The sequence below is a fragment of the Protomyctophum bolini genome, assembly GCF_963924005.1.
Source record: "Protomyctophum bolini genome assembly, chromosome: 5".
Taxonomy (NCBI): Eukaryota; Metazoa; Chordata; class Actinopteri; order Myctophiformes; family Myctophidae; genus Protomyctophum; species Protomyctophum bolini.
Window position 1 is genome coordinate 12,215,840 of NC_137866.1, and position 21,070 is coordinate 12,236,909.

Genomic DNA, 21,070 nt, shown 5'->3' on the forward strand with positions numbered 1-21,070 from the left:
TACCTAAGTTAATGTATACTACAATATAAGATTCATCTTTTAGAAGTAAAAGTCCTGTATTCAAAATTTGACTTGAGTGAATGTACGTAGTATTGACTGAAGATGTATTTAAAGTAGCTAAGTTAAATTGTAAATTGTAAACTACGATTTTTTTCTAGAGATGCACGATATAATATATGTAAGTTTTGTCATAAAATATATGTACGTTTTGTCATAAATCATTTATATGATGCTTTTCAAAGCGCTTCACAATGTACTTCACATTCACCCATTCACACACACACACACCGACAGCGGGAGGAGGAAACCATGCAAGGCACCAAGCTGCTCATCGAGTAAAGATTCGCACCCGTGCAAACTGAACGATGCAGTGTGTGTGTGTGTGTGTGTGTGTGTGTGTGTGTGTGTGTGTGTGTGTGTGTGTGTGTGTGTGTGTGTGTGTGTGTGTGTGTGTGTGTGTGTGTGTGTGTGTGTGTGTAGGCTACTCAACAGTTCCACTTTAGGTCAAAATACAAATGTCCAATATTACGGTATTTCGCCCAATCCATGCCTGAAATAGTCTTAATCTTGTTCTTGATTGATCTGAAATTAATTTACCGGTAAGGTTGTTGTTAATCAGTCAGTAGCCTGTGGTATTACATTTTGTAACTTTGTCCAGTCCAAGTAGAGACATCTGTTGTATACTTGTATTATTATTAAACCGTGTGTACTGCGTATACATAAGATTATGAAGGAACTTCTACCTTCCTTTTAGGAGAAAGTATGACAGTACTATTTATATATGATAAGTATCCAACAATTAAATGCTCTAGGGCCTAGGCATAGTGCCAGTTATCCTGTATGGTTGAAGAACCTGTTTTCAATCTTTCCTTTTAAAGGTGGGATATGTACTGTTCCAAGGAAAGTGTCGTTCCTATCCTTTAATCTTGATGGTCTGGTGCTCCTCACCAGGATAACAGAAACTGATGTGACCTAAGTGTGAAAATACCCTACGTGGATTTGAGACTTTTTACTGGGAATGAGAATGATGCAGCAGACAGATGAGTCACTCACTGTGTTGTACGTTTGCACAAGGTATGGTATGACCAGTCACACCATCCATTTTTCCAAGATGCCCCATGTCCAGACATGGGCATGAAGCGTCATGGAAATACGTTATTGATTACTGATAAACCTACGGTATCTGTTTAAAATTATATTAGATTACTCTGAAATGATGACATTTCTACAACTGCAAATGTGAAACTATGACACAGTGTTTCTACTATCCAGTTTAAAATATCTCTAGTTTTGATCAAATAAAGCCTAGACATAAAATGTACATTCATTGAAAGTACATTTTAATACCATTGGACCGTTATAAATACTACTGTAAAGGTTAGGGATAGATATCCCATGCCATGCCTTTTGGTGGCCTAATCTTTGATCTAATACACGGCTACAACTAGGAGGGAAAATCAATGTTTCACACTTACTTACTGGTGATTAGGACAACAAAACCCATTCAATGCCAATGTGGCAGACTTTCACTCAAATAAGATGTTAACATGTCTGAATGCAAATTACTCATTACTCATGTGTTCCATTTTCCCTATACATTCAATGACCTCGCCATGCCTCATTGATTAAATTACTCGATTTAAGTGGCATAATCTTGTCTCTGTGTCTATAGTGTTATTAGATGGGGTTGACGCTAGTGTTATTAGATGTGGTTGACAGATCGCTATCTCAACAGTTGGAGGAACAACTCAAATGTTGTTTTAAACATGGTGCCGATGACTGTTGCTGCCTCGGGTGGATCCGTCTACACTCAATCTGGTTGAGCAGGTTGTGGTCCTGGATTACCTGTCAGTCGGTTTATGGTAGACATTGTGTATCATCATTACTACGAGATCACCCAAGACCAAAGGATTAGCCTATTATTGTTACTTCACTCACCCGTCTGATGGTAGGTCTCGATGATACATACACGCTATAAGTCACCGCCTATTTAAGGACATTATGTCACCCTTATGTAAACTTAATGGAAAAATACATTAAGCACTCACTGTATGTGAATTCCCTTACAGAAGACAATGAAGTGAACTGAAATTGAATGACCTTAGTCCTATAGTTCATTGGATGATTCTGTTTAGCTCAGCATTATCGCTGTGCTCAACTTTAACAAAGTAGTGAACACATCCATACGCAAACATGTCATGTTTGAGCAGCCTTCCCATGTTAGTAAAATGAGAGCATTTGAATACACAAGCATCCTGTTAAAACTAGACCAACGTCCCATTACACTGACATGTGTACGGTATGACAAGCATCGTCTCTAGGACACTGGTTCCCATTGGGACCCATTTGTGGGTCACGGACCAAATTTTAAAAATCCCATTTCTTGTGTGTGTGTGTGTGTGTGTGTGTGTGTGTGTGTGTGAGACGTGTGTGTGTGTGTGTGTGTGTGTGTGTGTGTGTGTGTGTGTGTGTGTGTGACTGTGTGTGTGTGTGTGTGTGTGTGTGTGTGTGTGTGTGTGTGTGTGTGTGTGTGTGTGTGTGTGTACGTGTGTGTGTGTGTGTGTGTGTGTGTGTGTGTGTGTGTGTGTGTGTGTGTGTGTGTGTGTGTGTGTGTGTGTGTGTGTGTGTGTGTGTGTGTGTGTGTGTGCGTGCGTGCGTGTGAGAGAGAGAGAACACTTGCTTAGAAGAAATTCCATGAATTATAAAGAATAATAACACTTTTAATAATAAGGCTAGTGAAAATAGCCGATCTACAAGCTCCCAACACGGGTGTGCTTGTAGACTGCGATTTTCACTAATCGAATCGAGTCGAATCTCTCTTTATGCAAGTATTCCATAAAGCTAAAGGCCTGGGCAACTTTTTTGGCACATGATCACTTAGCCATTTTCGTGATCACCCAGTGCTAGACTGTGAAAACCACTACAACTACACCATTGCTTTTATACCTTATTATAGGTTGTTAATTAGAATAATACAAGCATAGAATAAGTCAATAAATTACAGAAATTATAAAACTTAACAATGAATGAATACAGCATTTAATATGCTTTAATTATGAAGCTAAGATCAATTCTGCCTATATCTGGGAAGGAAAGAAATCAATTGCCCAATCTGATCACATATGGTAGATCAAAAAGAGGTGGTTGTCCAGCCCTGACAGAAAGCCTTATGCCAGATTCAAGGTGGTTGTTGAAACCCATGTTGACTGTTACAACACCACGTTATATTTCACAATATCTATTTTTTATGTACCGCATATGCATGTTTTTGCTTAATGTAAGTCGCTCTGGATTAAGAGCGCCTGCTAAATGTAAATATCACATCATCACACCTTATGGTTCTACTGACTTTGTTATTGTATTTCTGTAATACTGATGAATTGAGCGCAATGGCCGCTTTCTGCATAACCTTTGACCGTACTACCTGTAGTCATCAATACGTTAATAAAGTATTCAATCAATAAATCATGTAATGCATGGTGTACTTTCATTTCAAATAAATTGCCAGAAAGAAGAAGAAAGAGAAAAACAGTATCATCACTTTCTATCATTCTTTTTTTCAAGTATTTTATACCCCTAAAAAATACATGTTGGCTTTATGCTAAACAGCTAAAGTATGTTAATTTGTTATTGTAAATCAATTAAAAAACCCAAAAGAAACCATAATGATACTGTATTAAACAGGCTGCAGCAGATTGTAAGTATACTTTATAAATGTACAGATACCCTATACACTTATACTGTATGTTGGTTTGTTTACTGTTACCCTGTATGACTGTATATATACACTTATACTGTATGTTGGTTTGTTTGAGTGATAAAACAATGTTGTACATTAAAATAATCATCTGGGGACCTCCCAAAATAATTTGGGGACCCACATTGTGAACCACTGTCCAAATGGTTAAAATAAATAAATATGTCATTAAATTGCGATTAAAATAATGAATAGAGATTAACATAACGGTGAGTTAATCGCCATTAAATTAGTTCAATAACTCGGACAACCCTAATTTCAATATTATATTTTTTCTGTAAAGCTATGTGGGAATAAACAGACTCCTATGCCTGCATTTCATGTTCAGGCATGCCAGTGAGTAGAAGCCCCCCCTCCCTCCTGATTGACACACACCATCAATTCTCAATTTCATAGTGACCGACCTGTCTTTAACTGGATGGAGCCACAATCGCCTCCATTTGGCCCCTGGAAGGTGTCAAACGGCACACTTCACCCAGACCCCCTGTCTTTGTTGTTGGGATTGATTTAACAGGAAAATCCCACAGTAGGTGCGAACTCCTCTGGGTTAATCACCACCCCACACACACACACACACACACACAATACCATCAAACTCCACCCCCTTTTGACACTCTCAGTCTCACCGGTCTATCAGTACTCCTCACCCTGCCCACTTCTCTCTCAGTTCTTGTCTGACTTCAGTGAGTGAGGAGCACAACGCCACTGCTTGGATTACGCACACACACAGCTTCACGCACAGGGGGAACACAGCAGTCAGCTTGTCCGGAACAGGAGCGCACAGCCCCTCCACACAGCCAACAACATGGGGAGCAGCATGTCATGTGTCCCCCAGCACAACTTCAGATCCTCCAGCAAGAGCTTCATACGCAGGAACAGGTAAGAGCAAACAGCCTAACCAGCCAGTCAGGCTTTCATTCATAATCATACCCGCTCTCTCACCTCTACTGTATGTGACTATGTGTGTGTGTGTGTGTGTGTGTCATTATGTGTGTTGAAGATGAAGGACAATGTCATGCCCTCGGCTGCGGTGTGTTATTTTAGAACGTGTGTTTGAGCTGGAAGGAATTCTTGGCATTTCTCAGGGTTTGAGATGCTGGGGTTAACCAGAGGTTGTGAAGTTTTATGGGGCCCCGTGGTCAGGATCATAGCCATACCATAGAGGATAGTCCCCCGCCGGCCCGGCCGTGCCCGCGTTTGCCGCCTGTCTGCCCAACGGTGTCAGACTGTCAGTGATCCAGTTACAATTTGCCATGCTGTCTCTCTGTGAAGTTGATCTGCCACCTGTCAGTGAATCTGGTTTCCCTCCAAAATCAGGACCTGACCCTGATGGTTATAATATCCCACCAACTTAGTATGGGCCATCATAGTACACAGAGGGTTAATTTAACTCTGGGAGTGTACACATTTAGAACCTAATGGATCAACCTTCATTGATGAAGTTGTGTTTTGTCTTTGGTTATCTGTAGGGCATGTGTCTGGGCATGTTGCCCGTGGCCACCTCTGCACATTGGTCACCACAGCTGGTTCTAATTAGGCACTGCAGCACCACTCACTCCACATTTTTATAGGCTACTTTTTGAGCCATTGTATTCAGAATCTGGTTCTGTCTCCATTACCTCGGGCAAGAACCGTTTGAGTTTGAATAAAAACAGAGCTGGTCGAAAGTGGAACCAACGGTTGGGCTTCAGAAGTGTCAGTTTTTAGCCTGAACAGTGATAGCTACACCTTCCCAGGTGAATAGGCTGTTCAATTTCAACAATAAGCCCAGTGTTCCTGGTTCCTCTATGTCCCGCAGACTCCTGCACTCTTCTTGTATTTAGTAAATTAGGCCAGGCTCAGGTATTCCCCACAGAGCCAAGAAGTGAGTGTGAATGCCAATGCAGTGACTTGGGGAATGTTAGGTGTGCAGAGGAGAGAGTACCTGTCTATTATCCACATTCCTCTTTCCGTTTGCAACTGTGGGTTACATCAGCACAAATAATTATCATATTTTCCCTATGATGATATGATCCATAACTAGAAGAAACAATAGCCAGGGTGTAATAATATTACATGTATAAGACTATCTCTTCATCCATGTCATTGTCATGATTAGATGGACCCCGATTCCCAGCAGCATAAACAAAAGCCTGCCTTGTTATCCTAAGGACGACAACTCGCACATGAGCAGATAAGCAGATAAACTCTCAGTTGAAACTGTAAAAGCAGACTCCCAGGCCTTATCATTGCAACGGAAGAGCTTCCTTATAAAGATGTGACACTAATGATAACAGATGAGGGTCACACTAGACAAGGGGGACATTGAATGCTGATTTCCCTATACATGGCATTGGCCTCCTTATCTAAAACATAGACATAGACCTGATTGTTCTGCTCATTTAAATGGCTAGTATTGAAGACACAAGGACAAAGGGGGGCCACTGGTCAATTTATGCGACACGAGACACAAACCATGATTCAAGCTGGAGCCATTATGTTGTCAGGAAAACGGCAATAAGTCAAGCGAGGAACTTGACCAGCGCAAGCGGGGTCCACAAGTCACGTTTTAAAATGCAAAACAATGCAGACGTGACATTATGTTTAGGTCACATCCCTATTTGACAAAGCAGACAAAGAGAACACAAGGACGCTCTTCATGCTTCCTCTGACTTGTCCATTGTTTACATTTGCAGTTGGGAAGTTAAATATCCACAACAACACAAAATCTATGGTAAACATGGGTAAACGAGTTGTAACACATGGAATTCTCTCTCTCTCCCTGTTTCTCTGCCCCGAGCAGCAGCCGTCTGTTTCGCAAGAAGTTTCCACAAGAAGGACAGGAGAAGTCCAACAGCATCATTAATATTCTGAGCTCTGTCACCCCCTTTAAGGTAAGAGTGGAGTTACTGGTGGTAAATTAATCAATGACGTGAAACTGGTAGTAGGGCTGACACGACCATGACATTTTAGTTAGCGATTATCATGCGAATGATGACTGGTATCAATAATCAAAATAATCTACTATGGCCAGAAAAGATCTACAGGGCAGGCATCTGCAATTCATGCTATTTCTGAAAATGTATGAAACATTTTGCGAAATAACGATCGAAATATGATATTTTATTTCCTTTAATTTCATATAGGTGTTTGAGCAGATTATTACAGATAATTACGATTGGCTCAAAAAAATTGCAATCAGGCCATTTTGTAATAATTGTGGCAGGCCTGATCATAAAGCATATCACAAATGTCTAACCCACAGCCAGCCATAGGGCCCACTATTTACTGGTTGGTTGTCGAACTACTGCTGCACGTTGGCCCGATTTATTAAAAAGGAAAAATGTTTCGAAAAATCAGAAGATCTTCTTTTGCTCTCTTTACAGCATTCAGAAGTTACAAGAAACAGCCTGGTAACTAGCTGGATGGTTGTGTTTTAATAAACTAATTTGGTGCTACATGGTATAACATGCAAGAAAGAGTTTGCTGCACTAATTTAGGATACTAGTCGCAGGATAACTGCATGAAGGGACACTTTTATGACAGGCAGCTACCACTGGTTGTATGCCAAGCTGTGTGAAATAATGGTTAATCCTTTCTCTGGCCTATTACTTTGACACCATATCTAATTGGTTTGTCTGGTATTTGTCCAATCTGTATTTATGTGTAATGTGATTGTTTGCAGGAAATGAACCCAAAGGATCTGCAGACAATAGAGAACACAAAATGGAATCCTCCATTCCCCTACGATCCGGCCAGTGGCTGGAAGAAGAGCAGCATCAATGTTAAAAACTATGGCAGGATGGTTCACAGCTCCAAAGTTCGCTTCCGTTTCCTCCACTGCCAGGTGAGCAGGAAGTACACTCACACTCTCTCTCTCTCACACACACACACACACACACACACACACACCTAAAACAACAAACAGTATATATGTCATCCCAATTACTGCGGTTAATGAGGTCGTGAACAATGACCAAGCCTACAATGAAACCTAACGTTAGTCATGTCAGCAGCAAGCCCTATGAGGGTTAAAACAAGCCAAACAGGTGGGGAAGAACAGGATATTGCTCTGCAGCCATCGAACACATCAAAACCTCAGCTGGCATTGACGTGATGGTTTTGATGAATCATATCCAGGCCCCACAGAGCACACCGCAGGTCTGTTTGGGCATGCAAAGCATTGTGAAACATCTCGAGAGATATCCTCGGGGTAGTTGGAGTCTCTCTGATCCCAGGAACTGGACACAATTGTTTTCGTGGGACTTGCTATTTGTCAAGAGTTGTGACACAGTCGTTCTGTCAAAATAACGCTGGGAAAAAGGGGATTAATTAAGGTGGTGTTGCGTGGTGTTCAATGAGGTCATACTTGCGGTACAGCATTCGCTTCCTCAAAGGAAATGATGCTTGAAATTTCCCAAGTTTTTCTTTGGTAAAAGACGTCATACGTGAACGCAGAGAAGAGTTTGGCTATCAAAGGGAAGGAAGGAATCATAAATCATCCTTCATGGTCCCTGCAATCTCTGAATTCCTTGTATATAGGGCAGGCGATCCCTCTAGCAGAGATCCATGACTCAGCGTGTCAAAGCTGACATGTCAAGCTTAAAGGGGCGTGCAAGTGATATTTCTTAATTGAAATAATTATTAAAACCTCTATATTCTGATAGTAATCATCGCTATAGAGTTTTATCTGTCTTTCTTTTTTTTTGTGGCTTTCGCCTTTATTTTAATTTTTTTATGGAGGGACAGACAGTAGGCTGACAGGAAATGGGGAGAGAGATGGGGGGGATGACATGCAGTAAAGGCCGTCGGTATCGGGAGTCGAACCTGCGGCACACTGCCAGACTGGACCGCCAGCCAAGGTGCCTGGACCGCCGAGCCACGGCCCAGGCCGAGCTTTAACCTTTTAACTAAAACATATAACTTACATCCCCTTCAAAGAAAACTTGTAATCATCCATATGCAGTTCAAGTTCATAGTTTTCTTGTAGTATATGCTTATCTTCTAGCATGGGTAGGATTGGCCCTTTATCTACATTGTCCCACGTGTTGCATTATCTCTTACACTCCCCTCTCTCCATCTCTGCAGGATGTGCATGACTGCTACCTGGACCTTTTCCAGACACACCTTCATTTTGTCTCCAACAACACAACAGGACTCACATATCAGGTCGGTCTTTGAGAGCCAGGCAATGCTACTGTAAGAACAACAACAATAACAGTAATAATGCTTTAACTATATAGCGCTAAATGTAGAGTTTACAATGTGCTATACAGCAAGGAATAAAACGAGATGAAATAGAGAAACAGCTCAAAGTCCTTATTGCATTAATGCATTGTAATATGTCATGTTCCCGTATGCCAAAATCCCATAGATTCATTCAATACATGCTCTTTAACACGTGTCCCCCTGCCAACCGGCTGTGTGTTGGTAAACACGGAGTGTATGATTTAATATCAATACCTGTCTCGTAAAGTGTGAGCAGTCATTAAAGTGTGAGCAGTCATTAATCACTGTTTAACTGTCTGCTAAGTGTTAGACTCCATGTCATAGGGAGACGGCTGAACACTCGTCTGCCGGGTTAGTCAGTACGTAGATGACGACAAAAACACCACAGCCATCAATCTGTTATCGGCTTAGTAAGCTGACCTCGGCTTCACACCAATTTAATATCTGCCACACATATCATGTAATTACTAATTAGTCAGCTATCGCTCGCTTATTGTTGCAGTGACTTGTAGTTGTAGTAGATGAGCGAGAAAGTTAACTTTCCACACAAGCATGCAAGTTTATGAAATGTTGAGGATTAATTTGTTTTTGTGTGCTTTATTTGCAGGGAACACTTCCATTGAAAGAGCTTAACATCTGCAACCTGCAGCAGAACTGCAACCACAGCCAGCCCCAGGAATTTGCCTTCCAGATCAATGGTAAGTTTGGAGTTTCGTTTAGCTGGCATTCTGCCCTGACTTGCTGCAGCTTTATTAACGGTTATTAGAGGTGTTGTTTCTAGTCATATCAATCATTTGGAAGAGGAACCGGCTCTTCCAGAAGCATGTTTACAATTCATCGACTTCAAAACGTAACATGATTAAAGTGGAGGTCTCACCCTCCACTATGTCATTTGTCACCATGAAACTTTCACACTTCCTTGCTACTTTCAATGACATTAGTGGTCTGGCTATGTTTGTCATTGTCATTATTCATAGACTTTACAAAAACCTTGGTGAAATCCCAGGGAAGCGATTACATGCTATATCCAAACCATGGCATTTCCTATGTTGCCACATTCCAGCGAATGAAAGGTGCCGCGACCCTTCTTCCCCTCCACTCAGCTCCAGAACTAACTAGATCTGTGCCCTCGCCACCCGCGGTCAGAAGGCCAAGCCGGCCTTGAAGGCCCCCCTTGTTAGATGACAGGTGTGCCTAAACCAGCCCAGCTGTCTAGTGCAGCCTTGTCACTACTTATAACGTATGGCACATTCCAAAAGTCACTCAGCTTCATGTCCGGTAGTAATGCTACTTGGCGTTTGATCTCTGACTGGGCGAAGACATTTCTAATTATCAACTTGACTTCTTTTAAATTAGAGCCGTTTGCGTTTGCATTAAAATAGCCGAGACTGGTCACTGGAGTCATTTGAGGGACACTACTCTGGCTGGGGAACATTATATTCAGTCAATTCTGTGAAACATTTGCTAAATAAAAAAACAAACATGTAGTCAGTTCCAGTCAGGCTGAGCATTAGGTTTCTTTATTTGTGTCTTTATCGTTATTGTGTTATTGAAATCTAAGAGGTCCCTGCTGCCCTGCTGTCCAAATGTTGACTCTCTTTGGTGTTACTCAAGTACAACTGACCTGGCATTAGTTACTGGAAGTGAACGCATTTCCTAGTTCAGTGAGTGCCTTTATTTACATAAAGGGTGGGAGTACTGGAACAAAACACATGTAGCAGTAGCATGATGAAATTCTGAGTCAGGTTACTCAAGTATGAGATCTGCTGCAGAGATATCTCCTCAAAGACGCTTGTATGTCCGTCATGCAGGACAGAAAATGAAAATGAATCAGTTTTACAGTAAATACGCAGCATGTAATGACGTACAATGACGAAGCATTTGCTTCCCACACTCCGTGAGAGCTTCTATTTGAAAAATAGCCTCCGTTAATGTTCTATGTAAACTCACTAAAACAAGTAGACAGGGGACCAAAATATTTCCCCTCTGAGACTATCATTCCAATCTTGTGAATCTTCATATCACCGTCCTTGCATGAACTGTGGGAGAAAATGCCATTTTCAAGGGAGTGCCTTCATCAAGGTCAAACATTAAGGGATGGAATGAATAGAGTCAAACAAATGAGACTAGCGTGGCTGCTTATTAGAGGAGCAGTCAGCAGACTATGGTTCCTGGCAAGGACAAAGCCATGGGGCCAGAATGAAAGCCACTATCTCTGCTGTTTATCTCTGGTATGTGTGGATGGAACTGATTCACCCCAGGTCCTGTGCATTCCTCCTGGGTAAGCAGTTTGTGGGAGGAACTGTCTGCTTTAATTTTTTAAAGTCCACAGCGACAGACCATCGCTGGCGGTCTGGGAAAATAAGTTATAATGATGGAAATACAGTATAGTCTGTTCAACATGGCATCAAACAATTCTGGCGGAAGCATTGCTTAACAAAACATATCATGACATAACCATAAACCATCGGAACTTCAAGAATGACTCACCGCAGTGCATCACAACAAAGCCCTCGTGACCCCTTTCCATTTTAACCCTGTGGCCTTTGACCCCTGCAGGTGTCAGCCTTAACCCCATCATTGTGTTCTGCGCCCACCAAGAAGAGATGGATCTATGGTTTGGGCTTCTCAAAGACAACATTGAGGCCAACGGCGGAATTGCCATCGCACCTGAAAACTACACCAGAGTCAAGGTATTTAGAATGCATGCACTCTATGACCACTGACTGGTGTGACATATAACACAGTATATATACACGGTTATCGCAGTGCTTCACAAGAACACTCAAGTTTACACATGTAACGACTAACGCTTCCAAACAAGTTTGCAAATGTGTCACTCTTAATCCAACTGGTATATTAGCATGGGAAGGGCCGTGGCCTAAGCCAAAGGTAGTTAAACTTCAACAGAACGTGTATATATATGGACCGGTGGTGAGTCAAGTAGGGCACTGGTGTCTCTCCCTTTTGGAGCAGATACGAGCAGATTACTCTTTGACTGCACCGGACCAAGCCTCACACCCACAGGTGTGCAGGAAATGGATGACGACATCCATTACAAACTAGGTGAAATATACATGAGACGGATCACCAAAGAGCAAGATAATTGAACTGATGACATATTTTCTGCCTTTCTGTCAGTTTTATGAGCGTGTTGATTTAGTAGCCCAACAGTGATAACCAGATCAACATGTTTAAAGCTACAGACAGGCATGCAGGTGTAGTGATTAGTATTCTCTGGACCAGGGGTGGGCAACTTTGAATATGGAGAGGGCCACTATAGTTCCACACTCATTCCAGAAGGCCACATTGCATATACTGTCATAGCAAAAATAGCAGATCTACAAGCTGGTAGAAAATCATGTGCCCCAGATAATTGTAATAAAGTGCAGAGGGACACATTTATATATGAATTTACTTCTTGCGGCATTCCTTGTCACGATTCACTGTATTTGCTAGTGTAAATGGTATGGTTATTTCTAATGTGGCTCATTGAAAGGTTTCCCATTGTGTTCAGCTAAACCAGGAGGGGACTCGCGAGGTCAGAGAGGAGCTGAGGAACTCCATCAACAGAGAGCCCATCTATGAATGGGAGGGTTCGCAGCGAGACAGCCTGGGGGCCATCTCCTACGTCACGAAAGTCCGCCTGCAACACCTGCCCTGCCAGGTATATAATGGATAACACTGTGTGTACGTGTGTGACGTGCCATTAGCTACTAAAATACATCACGTCTTGATTGTTTAGGGAAATGTACAGTGAGTGAACACCTACTGTAGGAGTTAGCATGACACCTTGTTTACAAATTGTGGGAATTTCTGTCTGTGCACAAGTGACTAATACACAATACATCATTCTTAAAGTTTCGCAACATGCGGTACAGTACAGCTGATTTGATGTACAGTAAGGAATGGCTGGAGTAACACCGGGAGAACACTTCCTCCTTCAGAATGCACACAGTTCAAGATACGTTTACCTCAATTCTTCTCAAATCATACAGAAGAGCAAATAGCGCTGACTCGCCTTTAAGCACGGTCCAATAAAAAAGCGTGATCGTGACACAGCCTGTCAGGGCAGCTCCAATTCATTCTCTGTGGGAAAGTAGCGGCAGCCCCATTGAAGTGTGTGAGATTTAGGGCATGGGTGTGTGAGAGGCATTCGCTCGACTCACGCAGCGACTCGACTCACCTCACAGCTGGAATGTCAGCTGTCTGTCAGAGGACTCGCCCACGGCTAAGGAAGAAGAAACACACACTCCTAGTCCTAGCCCGTCATGCCTTTAAATACCCCACTACTCGAGAGCAAAATGGGATTTAAATAAAGACCCAGCCAGTGATACCAATTTAAACGAATGGGTAGCAACCATCAAAAAATAAAATGGCAGTGAAGACATGTTTTTATCCTCTAGTAGTTGATTAACAATCTTGATAGATGGACTAAACTAAACATTAGACCACGGCTAAATTAGTTTAAAACTGTACTTGCTGTATTTTTGGCCACTAATGGGTTTGTTTACATCAATATAGTGTTTGTCAACATATTGTTTATGATGGGGTAGGAAAGTTCCAAATGACATAATTTCCAACAACAAATCAAACTGTGTTCATGTGAATATAACCCAAATTATTTTTTTAATTTCATTTGTATGTTGACTTTGTGGAACAGGATCCTAAAATGTGCTTCTGCACACGGGGGACTTAATATTAATTAATATTTGCACATACGCATCTAATGCTCTGTAAACAAGTGCATGAAGTTAACTTGCAGGGATGTTTGTTTATGTCAACAGGAGCAGAGTGACAGGCTGTTGGTGATGTATCCTTCCTCGCTGATCATCCTATCAGAGGAGAACCATGGGCTCTTTTACAAGGTACCACTGATCTCGGTGCACAGCACATGTATTCAGCATTTGGATAACCAACTTCTTTGACCAGACTTTCGCCACAACTTCTTATAATCCATACACAGACATGCGCCCTTTTTTCAAACTAAACTAAAGTCACAGTTGAAGCTGCCTACTGTACCTGTAATTCATGTCTGCACCAGAGAGTTGTGTTTAAGACGTGTGTGTTATTACAGGGGAAACTTCCGCTCAACATGATAACTGTGACCACACCCTGCCAAGATGTCAAGCCCAACACCTTTATGATTGAAGGTAAATTGACCGTAGTGTAAATACTGTGCAATGAAAGATCTATGCCCTTGGCAGAGAATTAGCCTTCTGACTGTACAAGTTACGTGTGGATTTTAATGGATGTTCACTGTTACGCATGTCATTGCCTAATTATCCTTTTCCATGAATCGACTAGCGTCACACAGTGACAATGAATGAATGGGCTAGTTTTATCCCCGTTGAATGACATTCTCCCCGTAGCACATTCCACTGAGCGACTGAACCAAATGACCGGCTTTGTCTCCCCCTCTCACGACCCAATCCATTCCTCTCTCTCTCTTTCTACCCAGGGAAGCTAATCAACCCCATAGTGGTGACCTGTCTGGATAAGACTGAGTTCTGTGACTGGATCCAGCATTTCAAAGCTGCTGATGTGCCCGTTCTCAGCCCCCCGCCCCCTGTCTATGACATCATCTACACCCCGACCAGGAAAGAGGTGAGAGCCCTGCCCCTCCCCCAAACACAATAAAACCATTCACATCTACTGATGATCAGCCATAAAGATCCAATAAAAGCCATCTTGCACACATACATGTACCTGCTGGTACGGTCGATAGGGGAAAAGAGATCAGGCCGATAAAAAGTGCAGCCCTACCTCTTTAGTATAAATTAATAACACATAGAGAATGGCTGTCAACATTTTGGTACAATTAAGAATTCTATAAGGGCGAACACCCAAAGAGACTGTGCATAACATTAAGCATTGCAATGCAGTACAAGTAGCACGCTCGTTTAAAATGTTTACTTACTTATAGCTCATAAAGAAGTCATGGGGCACAGTCCATCTTATGTTTCTATCTTGGGGCATTTGTTTATGACCGTGACGTTGGGTGTTAACGTATTAGGTATAAGGGCATGTGTATGTAAAAGGTGTTAATTATTGTGTCCTATCCACTCTATAGCCTCCACAATTTGACAGATGGAGTGGCAACAGCCAGGGACTAAGTGACTCCCTAAGGTTGAGCCAGAGCGGACGTGGCTCTCACAACCTTCAATTCGCCAGACAGGAGGACAACCCTCTCTCCCCAGGATACACTGAACCCCTGTGTGTAAGTGCACACTTTACTGTCTTCTATTGCAAAGGACTGGTGAAAACATTGTCATGTAAAAACCATGCATTTGTCTTAATCACCGGAAGTGACTACGCACTGACCATTGTCCGTGGCACAGTTGCCACAGTTTGGTTAGGATTTGGTCGTCTGCATCGCCTAAAACACAGCGTGTTTGTTTTGGTGGAGCTGAGCAGCAAGTTAATTATTAACCGAGGTCTAAAGACCACGGTGCTCCCGTTACCACTTCAAAGGCAGCATGGCTGATCTGCAGGTCCTCCAATAAAAAAACCTAAATCAAAACAAAGACGGTAATTCTTCTTTGACCCATGAAGATGGCTTTGATCTTGGGAAAGGAGACATGTTGATTCTGAAGTAAAAAAGGGGGGTTAGCTATGAAACCTAAAAGTCTATTTAAATTGCCTTGACTTTGGCACAACTTCTTGTGAGAGGGATGATACTAGCCAACTTTCTTGCCAATTACCTTAAGTGGTGGAAACGGCTCTGTGCCTAGAAGATAAAGATATGTTGTGTATGTGGGCTGCTGACCTGAATATCCCCACTCCCAATTAAACTGATAGAGAATTTCTGCCCTTGCACTGCTCACAGATAACTTCAGCTTGACTTTGGTTGCTTTTCACACAAGCCTATAAAACTAAGTCATGAAGACAGATGATGAATTGTCGCTGTTGTATGTCCAAAACCGTGTTTTTGGTGTTCAGGCCCAGGGTCCGGGAATGAAGAAAACGATAGCCTGTGTTCCAAATTTGGAATTATGCAATTTAGTGACAAAAGCTCTAATACTTTTCATTGGTTGAATATTTGTAAAAACCCACAGGCAGATATAATGTCTGACCAATAGCATTGATTTTGTGGGAGAGGGAAAAAAATTGAGTTACGAGGTTTCCACCTGACAGTGACAATATGTTTGTTTGTACAGCGTGCAATGCTTAAACACACCGATGCCACCCTGGTTGTTGTGATACCACAACTCAAACTCTAACCTTTGGCTTTTGTGTGTGTTTCTTGTTACTAAAGTACACTTCCAGTCGTCCCTCATCTGCCGAGACCGCCCGTCTGGGCAGCAGGAGCAACAGCGTGTCATCCCACACCAGGCCCGAGCGCGACCTTCGACCTTTGTCGCTTCGCTACTCCTCTCCCCAGCGTAACTCCTCCTACCTCCAGTCCAGACCAGAGAGTCCAGCCACGTCTCAGCTCTACAGCATGCCCTACTCGGCTCTGCATCGCGCCAGCCCCCAGTGTCTGGAGAAAGCCCCCCTTGTGAAGGTATACTTGAGCCCACGTCTTCCAAGTTCACATAACTTTATATTCCCCTGGAGACTGTTGTCTTACTTTAAACTTAAAGTGTCATGTGTGCACCGGCTGAAATAGACTGATACACAAAGCACGAGGCTGAGTGTAGGCCGTGTTGCATTGAGGGGAAATAAATATGGCTACAGTAGCCGTTGTGCTGCATAATTAAGTCTCACGGATCCCATTTCAAATAGGCAAAGTGTGATTCCAAAGTAGTGCCATAAAGTGATTTTGTTTAACACTTGGGCCCATGCGAACCTACACAAGGCTTTTACTAGTAGTATATGTACAAGGATAACAATATAGTAGTAGCAGAAAAAAGAAAATGCAATGCACACCACACATAGTGGACAACGCAGTTGTCAAGATCATGTCTGAGGCACTTCCAATCCCTCCGCTTGGTAACCGGACCCTAAATCCCATTGCTAAGTGTGGCTTACATGATTAGCTTCTGCTAGCCTTTGGAGCGTGAGAGAGAGAGAGAGAGAAGGAAAGGGAAAATGGTCAGTTGTCTTTCACTGCTGATAATTGGGAGGTTGCCACTAACCCCTGGATCTGTTCAAATCCTCTGTGAACAGTCTAACAGCTGGAGCTACCCCCAGACATCCCTGCACTACCCACTGAATGCACCTCAGCGCCACTCGGACATGTGCGCCCCTCGCCACCAGCCCCTGTCGCCCCTGTACGACGAGCCCTGCACCCCCGACATCTATGCCCTGGAGGAGGAGAGCGAGAGCCCAGTCAGGCCAATGGTAAGTGGGTCACCGATACTGGATCCATTGGCTCGGTTTACATCCACACAGCCTGTCTGGTGTCAGCTAATACACACCCATACAGTACACACACACACACACACACACACACTCACACAGAGAAAGACGTCGTCGAGAAAAGTAGCATCTCAAGTAGTCAACATGGTGAGGCTGAGCCACCAGTGATTAATTGATTACAATCAAATTAAGTGCCAAGAGAAGTGTGAGAATGGCTCCTCTGAATCATGTCGCTTTCAGAAGTAATAATCAAAGCTACACGAACACACACACACACACACGCATAGGTCTACAGATTAGCCTTAGATTACAGTCTAAATTGTATTAACATCCATTATAGAGGGTATGCGTGTGACATCATCATCATCAAACCAGGAAGTTATGCAGGAACGCCTACTGAGTGGCAAAAAACTACTTCCTGGCCTCGACAGCCCATACATCCAAACAGAAAAGTCTTATCTGATTGAATTAAACAACGTTAAATGATGTTAAACTCACTTTGCATGTTGCTTTGCCACTCTATTTGCCACTCGATGTGCCATTCACTTAAACATGCGCATACCCTCTATTTGACTGATGGAAAAAGTAAAAATGCAATACTTTAATTACCTTCAATGGTCCTCTGTGTCCCATCAGAACAACTGGCATGGGTCACATCTGCAGCATCATCTCCAACACCAGCAGCCGAGCTCCCAGCTGCTGCCCGCCTCATTCAAGCTCCACAGCCCTCCCATGGGCAGGCGCTGCAGGAGGAGCCTGGTGTTGACCAACTCACAGGGTCAGGCTCTTGGCCTGGAGATGGAGACCCATCAAAGCCAAGCCGAGCAGAGAGCAGAGGCCGTGTCCAGACTGAAGATGCTGCCCAATCCATTGCAAGAACAGGTGAGAAATGCACCGACCGGGGTATCACTGCCTCTGCAAAAAAGGGGGGAAAGGTGATTCATTTAACAATGATGCCATCATTTGCAATGGAAGCCAGTGACCCGAAGCTACAAACTGATGCCCCACACTTGGGGGGGCATGGCGGGCAATCAACTAATGATGTGCTAGATAAAAAACTTCCAGCAATCCAATGACACAGTGAAGCATCATCAGTCATGTTTTTGTTTGACCATTTCCACTCTCCGCTATTGTGAACGCAGCAAGAGAGTGGAAAAATAGACCCTATTCACACTCAAGATTGTACAGTGTATGTAAGGTCCTGCAGTACGGTTAAGCAGAACACCCTTACACTCATACGTTGTGCACATGAATCACCCAAAAGGGTTTAAAATAATGCAGCGTCAATTTCCCAGGACACTCTTGTTTCTGGAATGTGGAATTATATAACCACAACTGTGGTGTGCTGTACTTTATGCTTGAGCATATACTTGCGCTACTGGTGATATTTGAACAGGTGCATAAGATGAAACGGATATTTGTGTGAAGTTAGGCGTGTTTGTTATATTAGACCATGGGAAGTAACGTTGTGCTCTCTCATCTTTTTACAGAGGCTCATTCCATCGTGCAATGTGATGAACACATCTCAGAACTCATATGGTTACTCACCAGGTAAGAATTGCTGGCATGTGTGAAAATAAACTTTAACTGTGTGTGTGTGTGTGTGTGTGTGTGTGTGTGTGTGTGTGTGTGTGTGTGTGTGTGTGTGTGTGTGAGTGTGTGTGAGTGAGAGTGAGAACAGTTATATTTGATGTCAGAGTTTTAGTTTCCTGGATGGGCCCTAATCAAATTTGTATGTCAAATGAGAAACAATGCTCACTATTTTCAACCAGGGCTTTAATACTGTGGTATCCTGTATCCTCTGAAGTGCATGGTATGAAAGTCAACACCTACCTAAATACTATCAAGGCCACAGACAATTGCTCCCACTCCGCATAACGTTAAATGAAGTACAGGCAACACTCTTGGATCTGTCAGCAGGCAGACAAAAGGCTTATGCCTGATCTACTGTATACTCTGGCATACAATGGTGTGCCATGCCGAAAATAGAGGTTACAAGCTGGGCAAAATGGCAACGCGTTGTGAGCTTGTAGATTGGCAATTCTCGGTGCAGCACACCGCCAGTGTATGACCAAGTATACATGAGGCTTCAAGGGTGCAGAATTAAAAGTGCAGGAAATTAAATGTGCGGATGTGCCAATGAAATGGATCTTTGGGACCGCTTGAAATGCCATGTGTGCAGGTGTCCCTCCCATGTTGTAGGGGGGGAAGCCCAGTGTAAGGGAACACTGCTCCAGACAGGATTACATACTACGCCGTGATTGACAGCACACAACTGGACCACTCTCACTCTCATATCTATCTTTATCTTGAATTAAAACGCAGCCAGATTGTATTCGTTTATTTTATGAGGGCTGCGGATTTTACCCATCCCACAGTTTTAACTGGCAGCTTGCATTGTTTCTGTGCCTCTAGCAGAAGAAGAATGTTGAAGAACTGTAGCGTTATGTTGGCATGTCACACTACCGGTTTTAACCATGAGATTATACAGTATGTTATGACAAGGCTGATCACACTTTAAGTGACTTTGAAACTGAACGCGTCTGAATCTTCTTCCTACACAGATTCCTACACAGATCACCACTCATACCTTGAACACACAGAGCCAGATGACCAGGAAATGGACTATGACAACATTTGGGAGTATGACTGTAATACCGGGATGATTCAGCCCATGTCTGGAATTTCGCCACACCGGACAGGATTAGACTTCGGGGCCAGAGGCCTCGGTGCCGTGGCAACGCAGCAGAGATGGTCATAAAACCAAACAATAGACACCGGCACTTTGTCTGGACGTGTGCAAACAGCCAGATCCCTATCAGAGGCATAACAACATACTGTATGTTCCACATACACAACCTAGGAGAATCCAACTGAGTTTGTTAGATATTGTGTTGTCAAGCAGAAGAATGCACAATGTGTGGCCAAGAGGAAAAACAAAGTGCAACTGACCTGCATTATGAATAAGTGATAATAGATGGCCATTCACCACTACTGTTTTATATGTAGCATGAAAGACAGATAACTAACTGTAAAGTGTACATAATGTACCCGAGTGCTGGAAAATGGTATTTTTGTAATATAGCGCTGTGTAATTGCACTGCATAATATGCAGTGCTAGTGCTTGAAATGTTATGTTTTTGTATTATTTATAAACAATGTCACACATCCCGTCCTTATGTTAATATGTTAATTGAAGTTATATAAAGCATTCCACCAAGGCTCCATAGAGCATGTACATTTTTGTAAATTTTATTTTGTAAAAGAAAAAAAGAAGAAAAATAACAATGCGAATAGATGTGGCTGGAATGAACCCTCTGCGAAGTGCTAATTCTAGAGCAACTGTAAAAGCATTGTTGATTTTGTGTGGCTTTTTCTTTGACGTGTTTATTTATATTTGGAAATAAAATTAAAAAAAAAAAATACAAACGATTATCTAATTTTGTATCATTTCTTTCTATGATAAGTTCAGGAATGTTTAAAACATTGGAGTTTGACAGATATCAACAGTAGCCCATGACAAATGTGTTGTTAATTAAGAAAATAGAGTAATTATGAGATTTGTATTACATTAAATATGAAATTTGCACATTGAAAATGAGCAGCCCATTTATTATATCTAGAAATAAACTAAAATCTGGTGTTACCAGGGAATGATCTTTGCACTACTCTGCCATCTGGTGGTGATACATGCATTTATGTACTTATTTTGTTACTCAAGACAAGGTGAGAATAATTTGTGGTGTCTTTTACTAAGCATTTAGCAATTTGAAGTAAAAGCGACTATTTATTAGGTTCTAC

At 42.5% G+C, this 21,070-nt stretch overlaps 1 protein-coding gene across 2 annotated transcripts; it reads left to right on the plus strand.

Annotated features, from left to right (window-relative positions):
- The first annotated feature begins 4,440 nt into the window (after positions 1 to 4,440).
- plekhn1 (pleckstrin homology domain containing, family N member 1) lies at positions 4,441 to 20,683 on the plus strand. 2 transcript variants are annotated; one of them, XM_080764577.1, is made up of 17 exons: positions 4,441 to 4,636; positions 6,540 to 6,630; positions 7,123 to 7,149; positions 7,422 to 7,583; positions 8,825 to 8,905; positions 9,573 to 9,663; positions 11,525 to 11,658; positions 12,483 to 12,632; positions 13,753 to 13,833; positions 14,043 to 14,118; positions 14,427 to 14,572; positions 15,039 to 15,185; positions 16,224 to 16,472; positions 17,078 to 17,251; positions 17,906 to 18,151; positions 18,760 to 18,820; positions 19,834 to 20,683. In XM_080764577.1, the coding sequence occupies exons 1-17, from the start codon at positions 4,563 to 4,565 to the stop codon at positions 20,028 to 20,030; spliced, it is 2,187 nt and encodes a 728-aa protein (XP_080620703.1). In that variant the 5' UTR covers positions 4,441 to 4,562; the 3' UTR covers positions 20,031 to 20,683. The 2 variants fall into 2 exon arrangements, with proteins under 2 accessions (XP_080620703.1, XP_080620704.1); XM_080764578.1 differs by lacking the exon at positions 7,123 to 7,149.
- Positions 20,684 to 21,070: the final 387 nt, after the last annotated feature.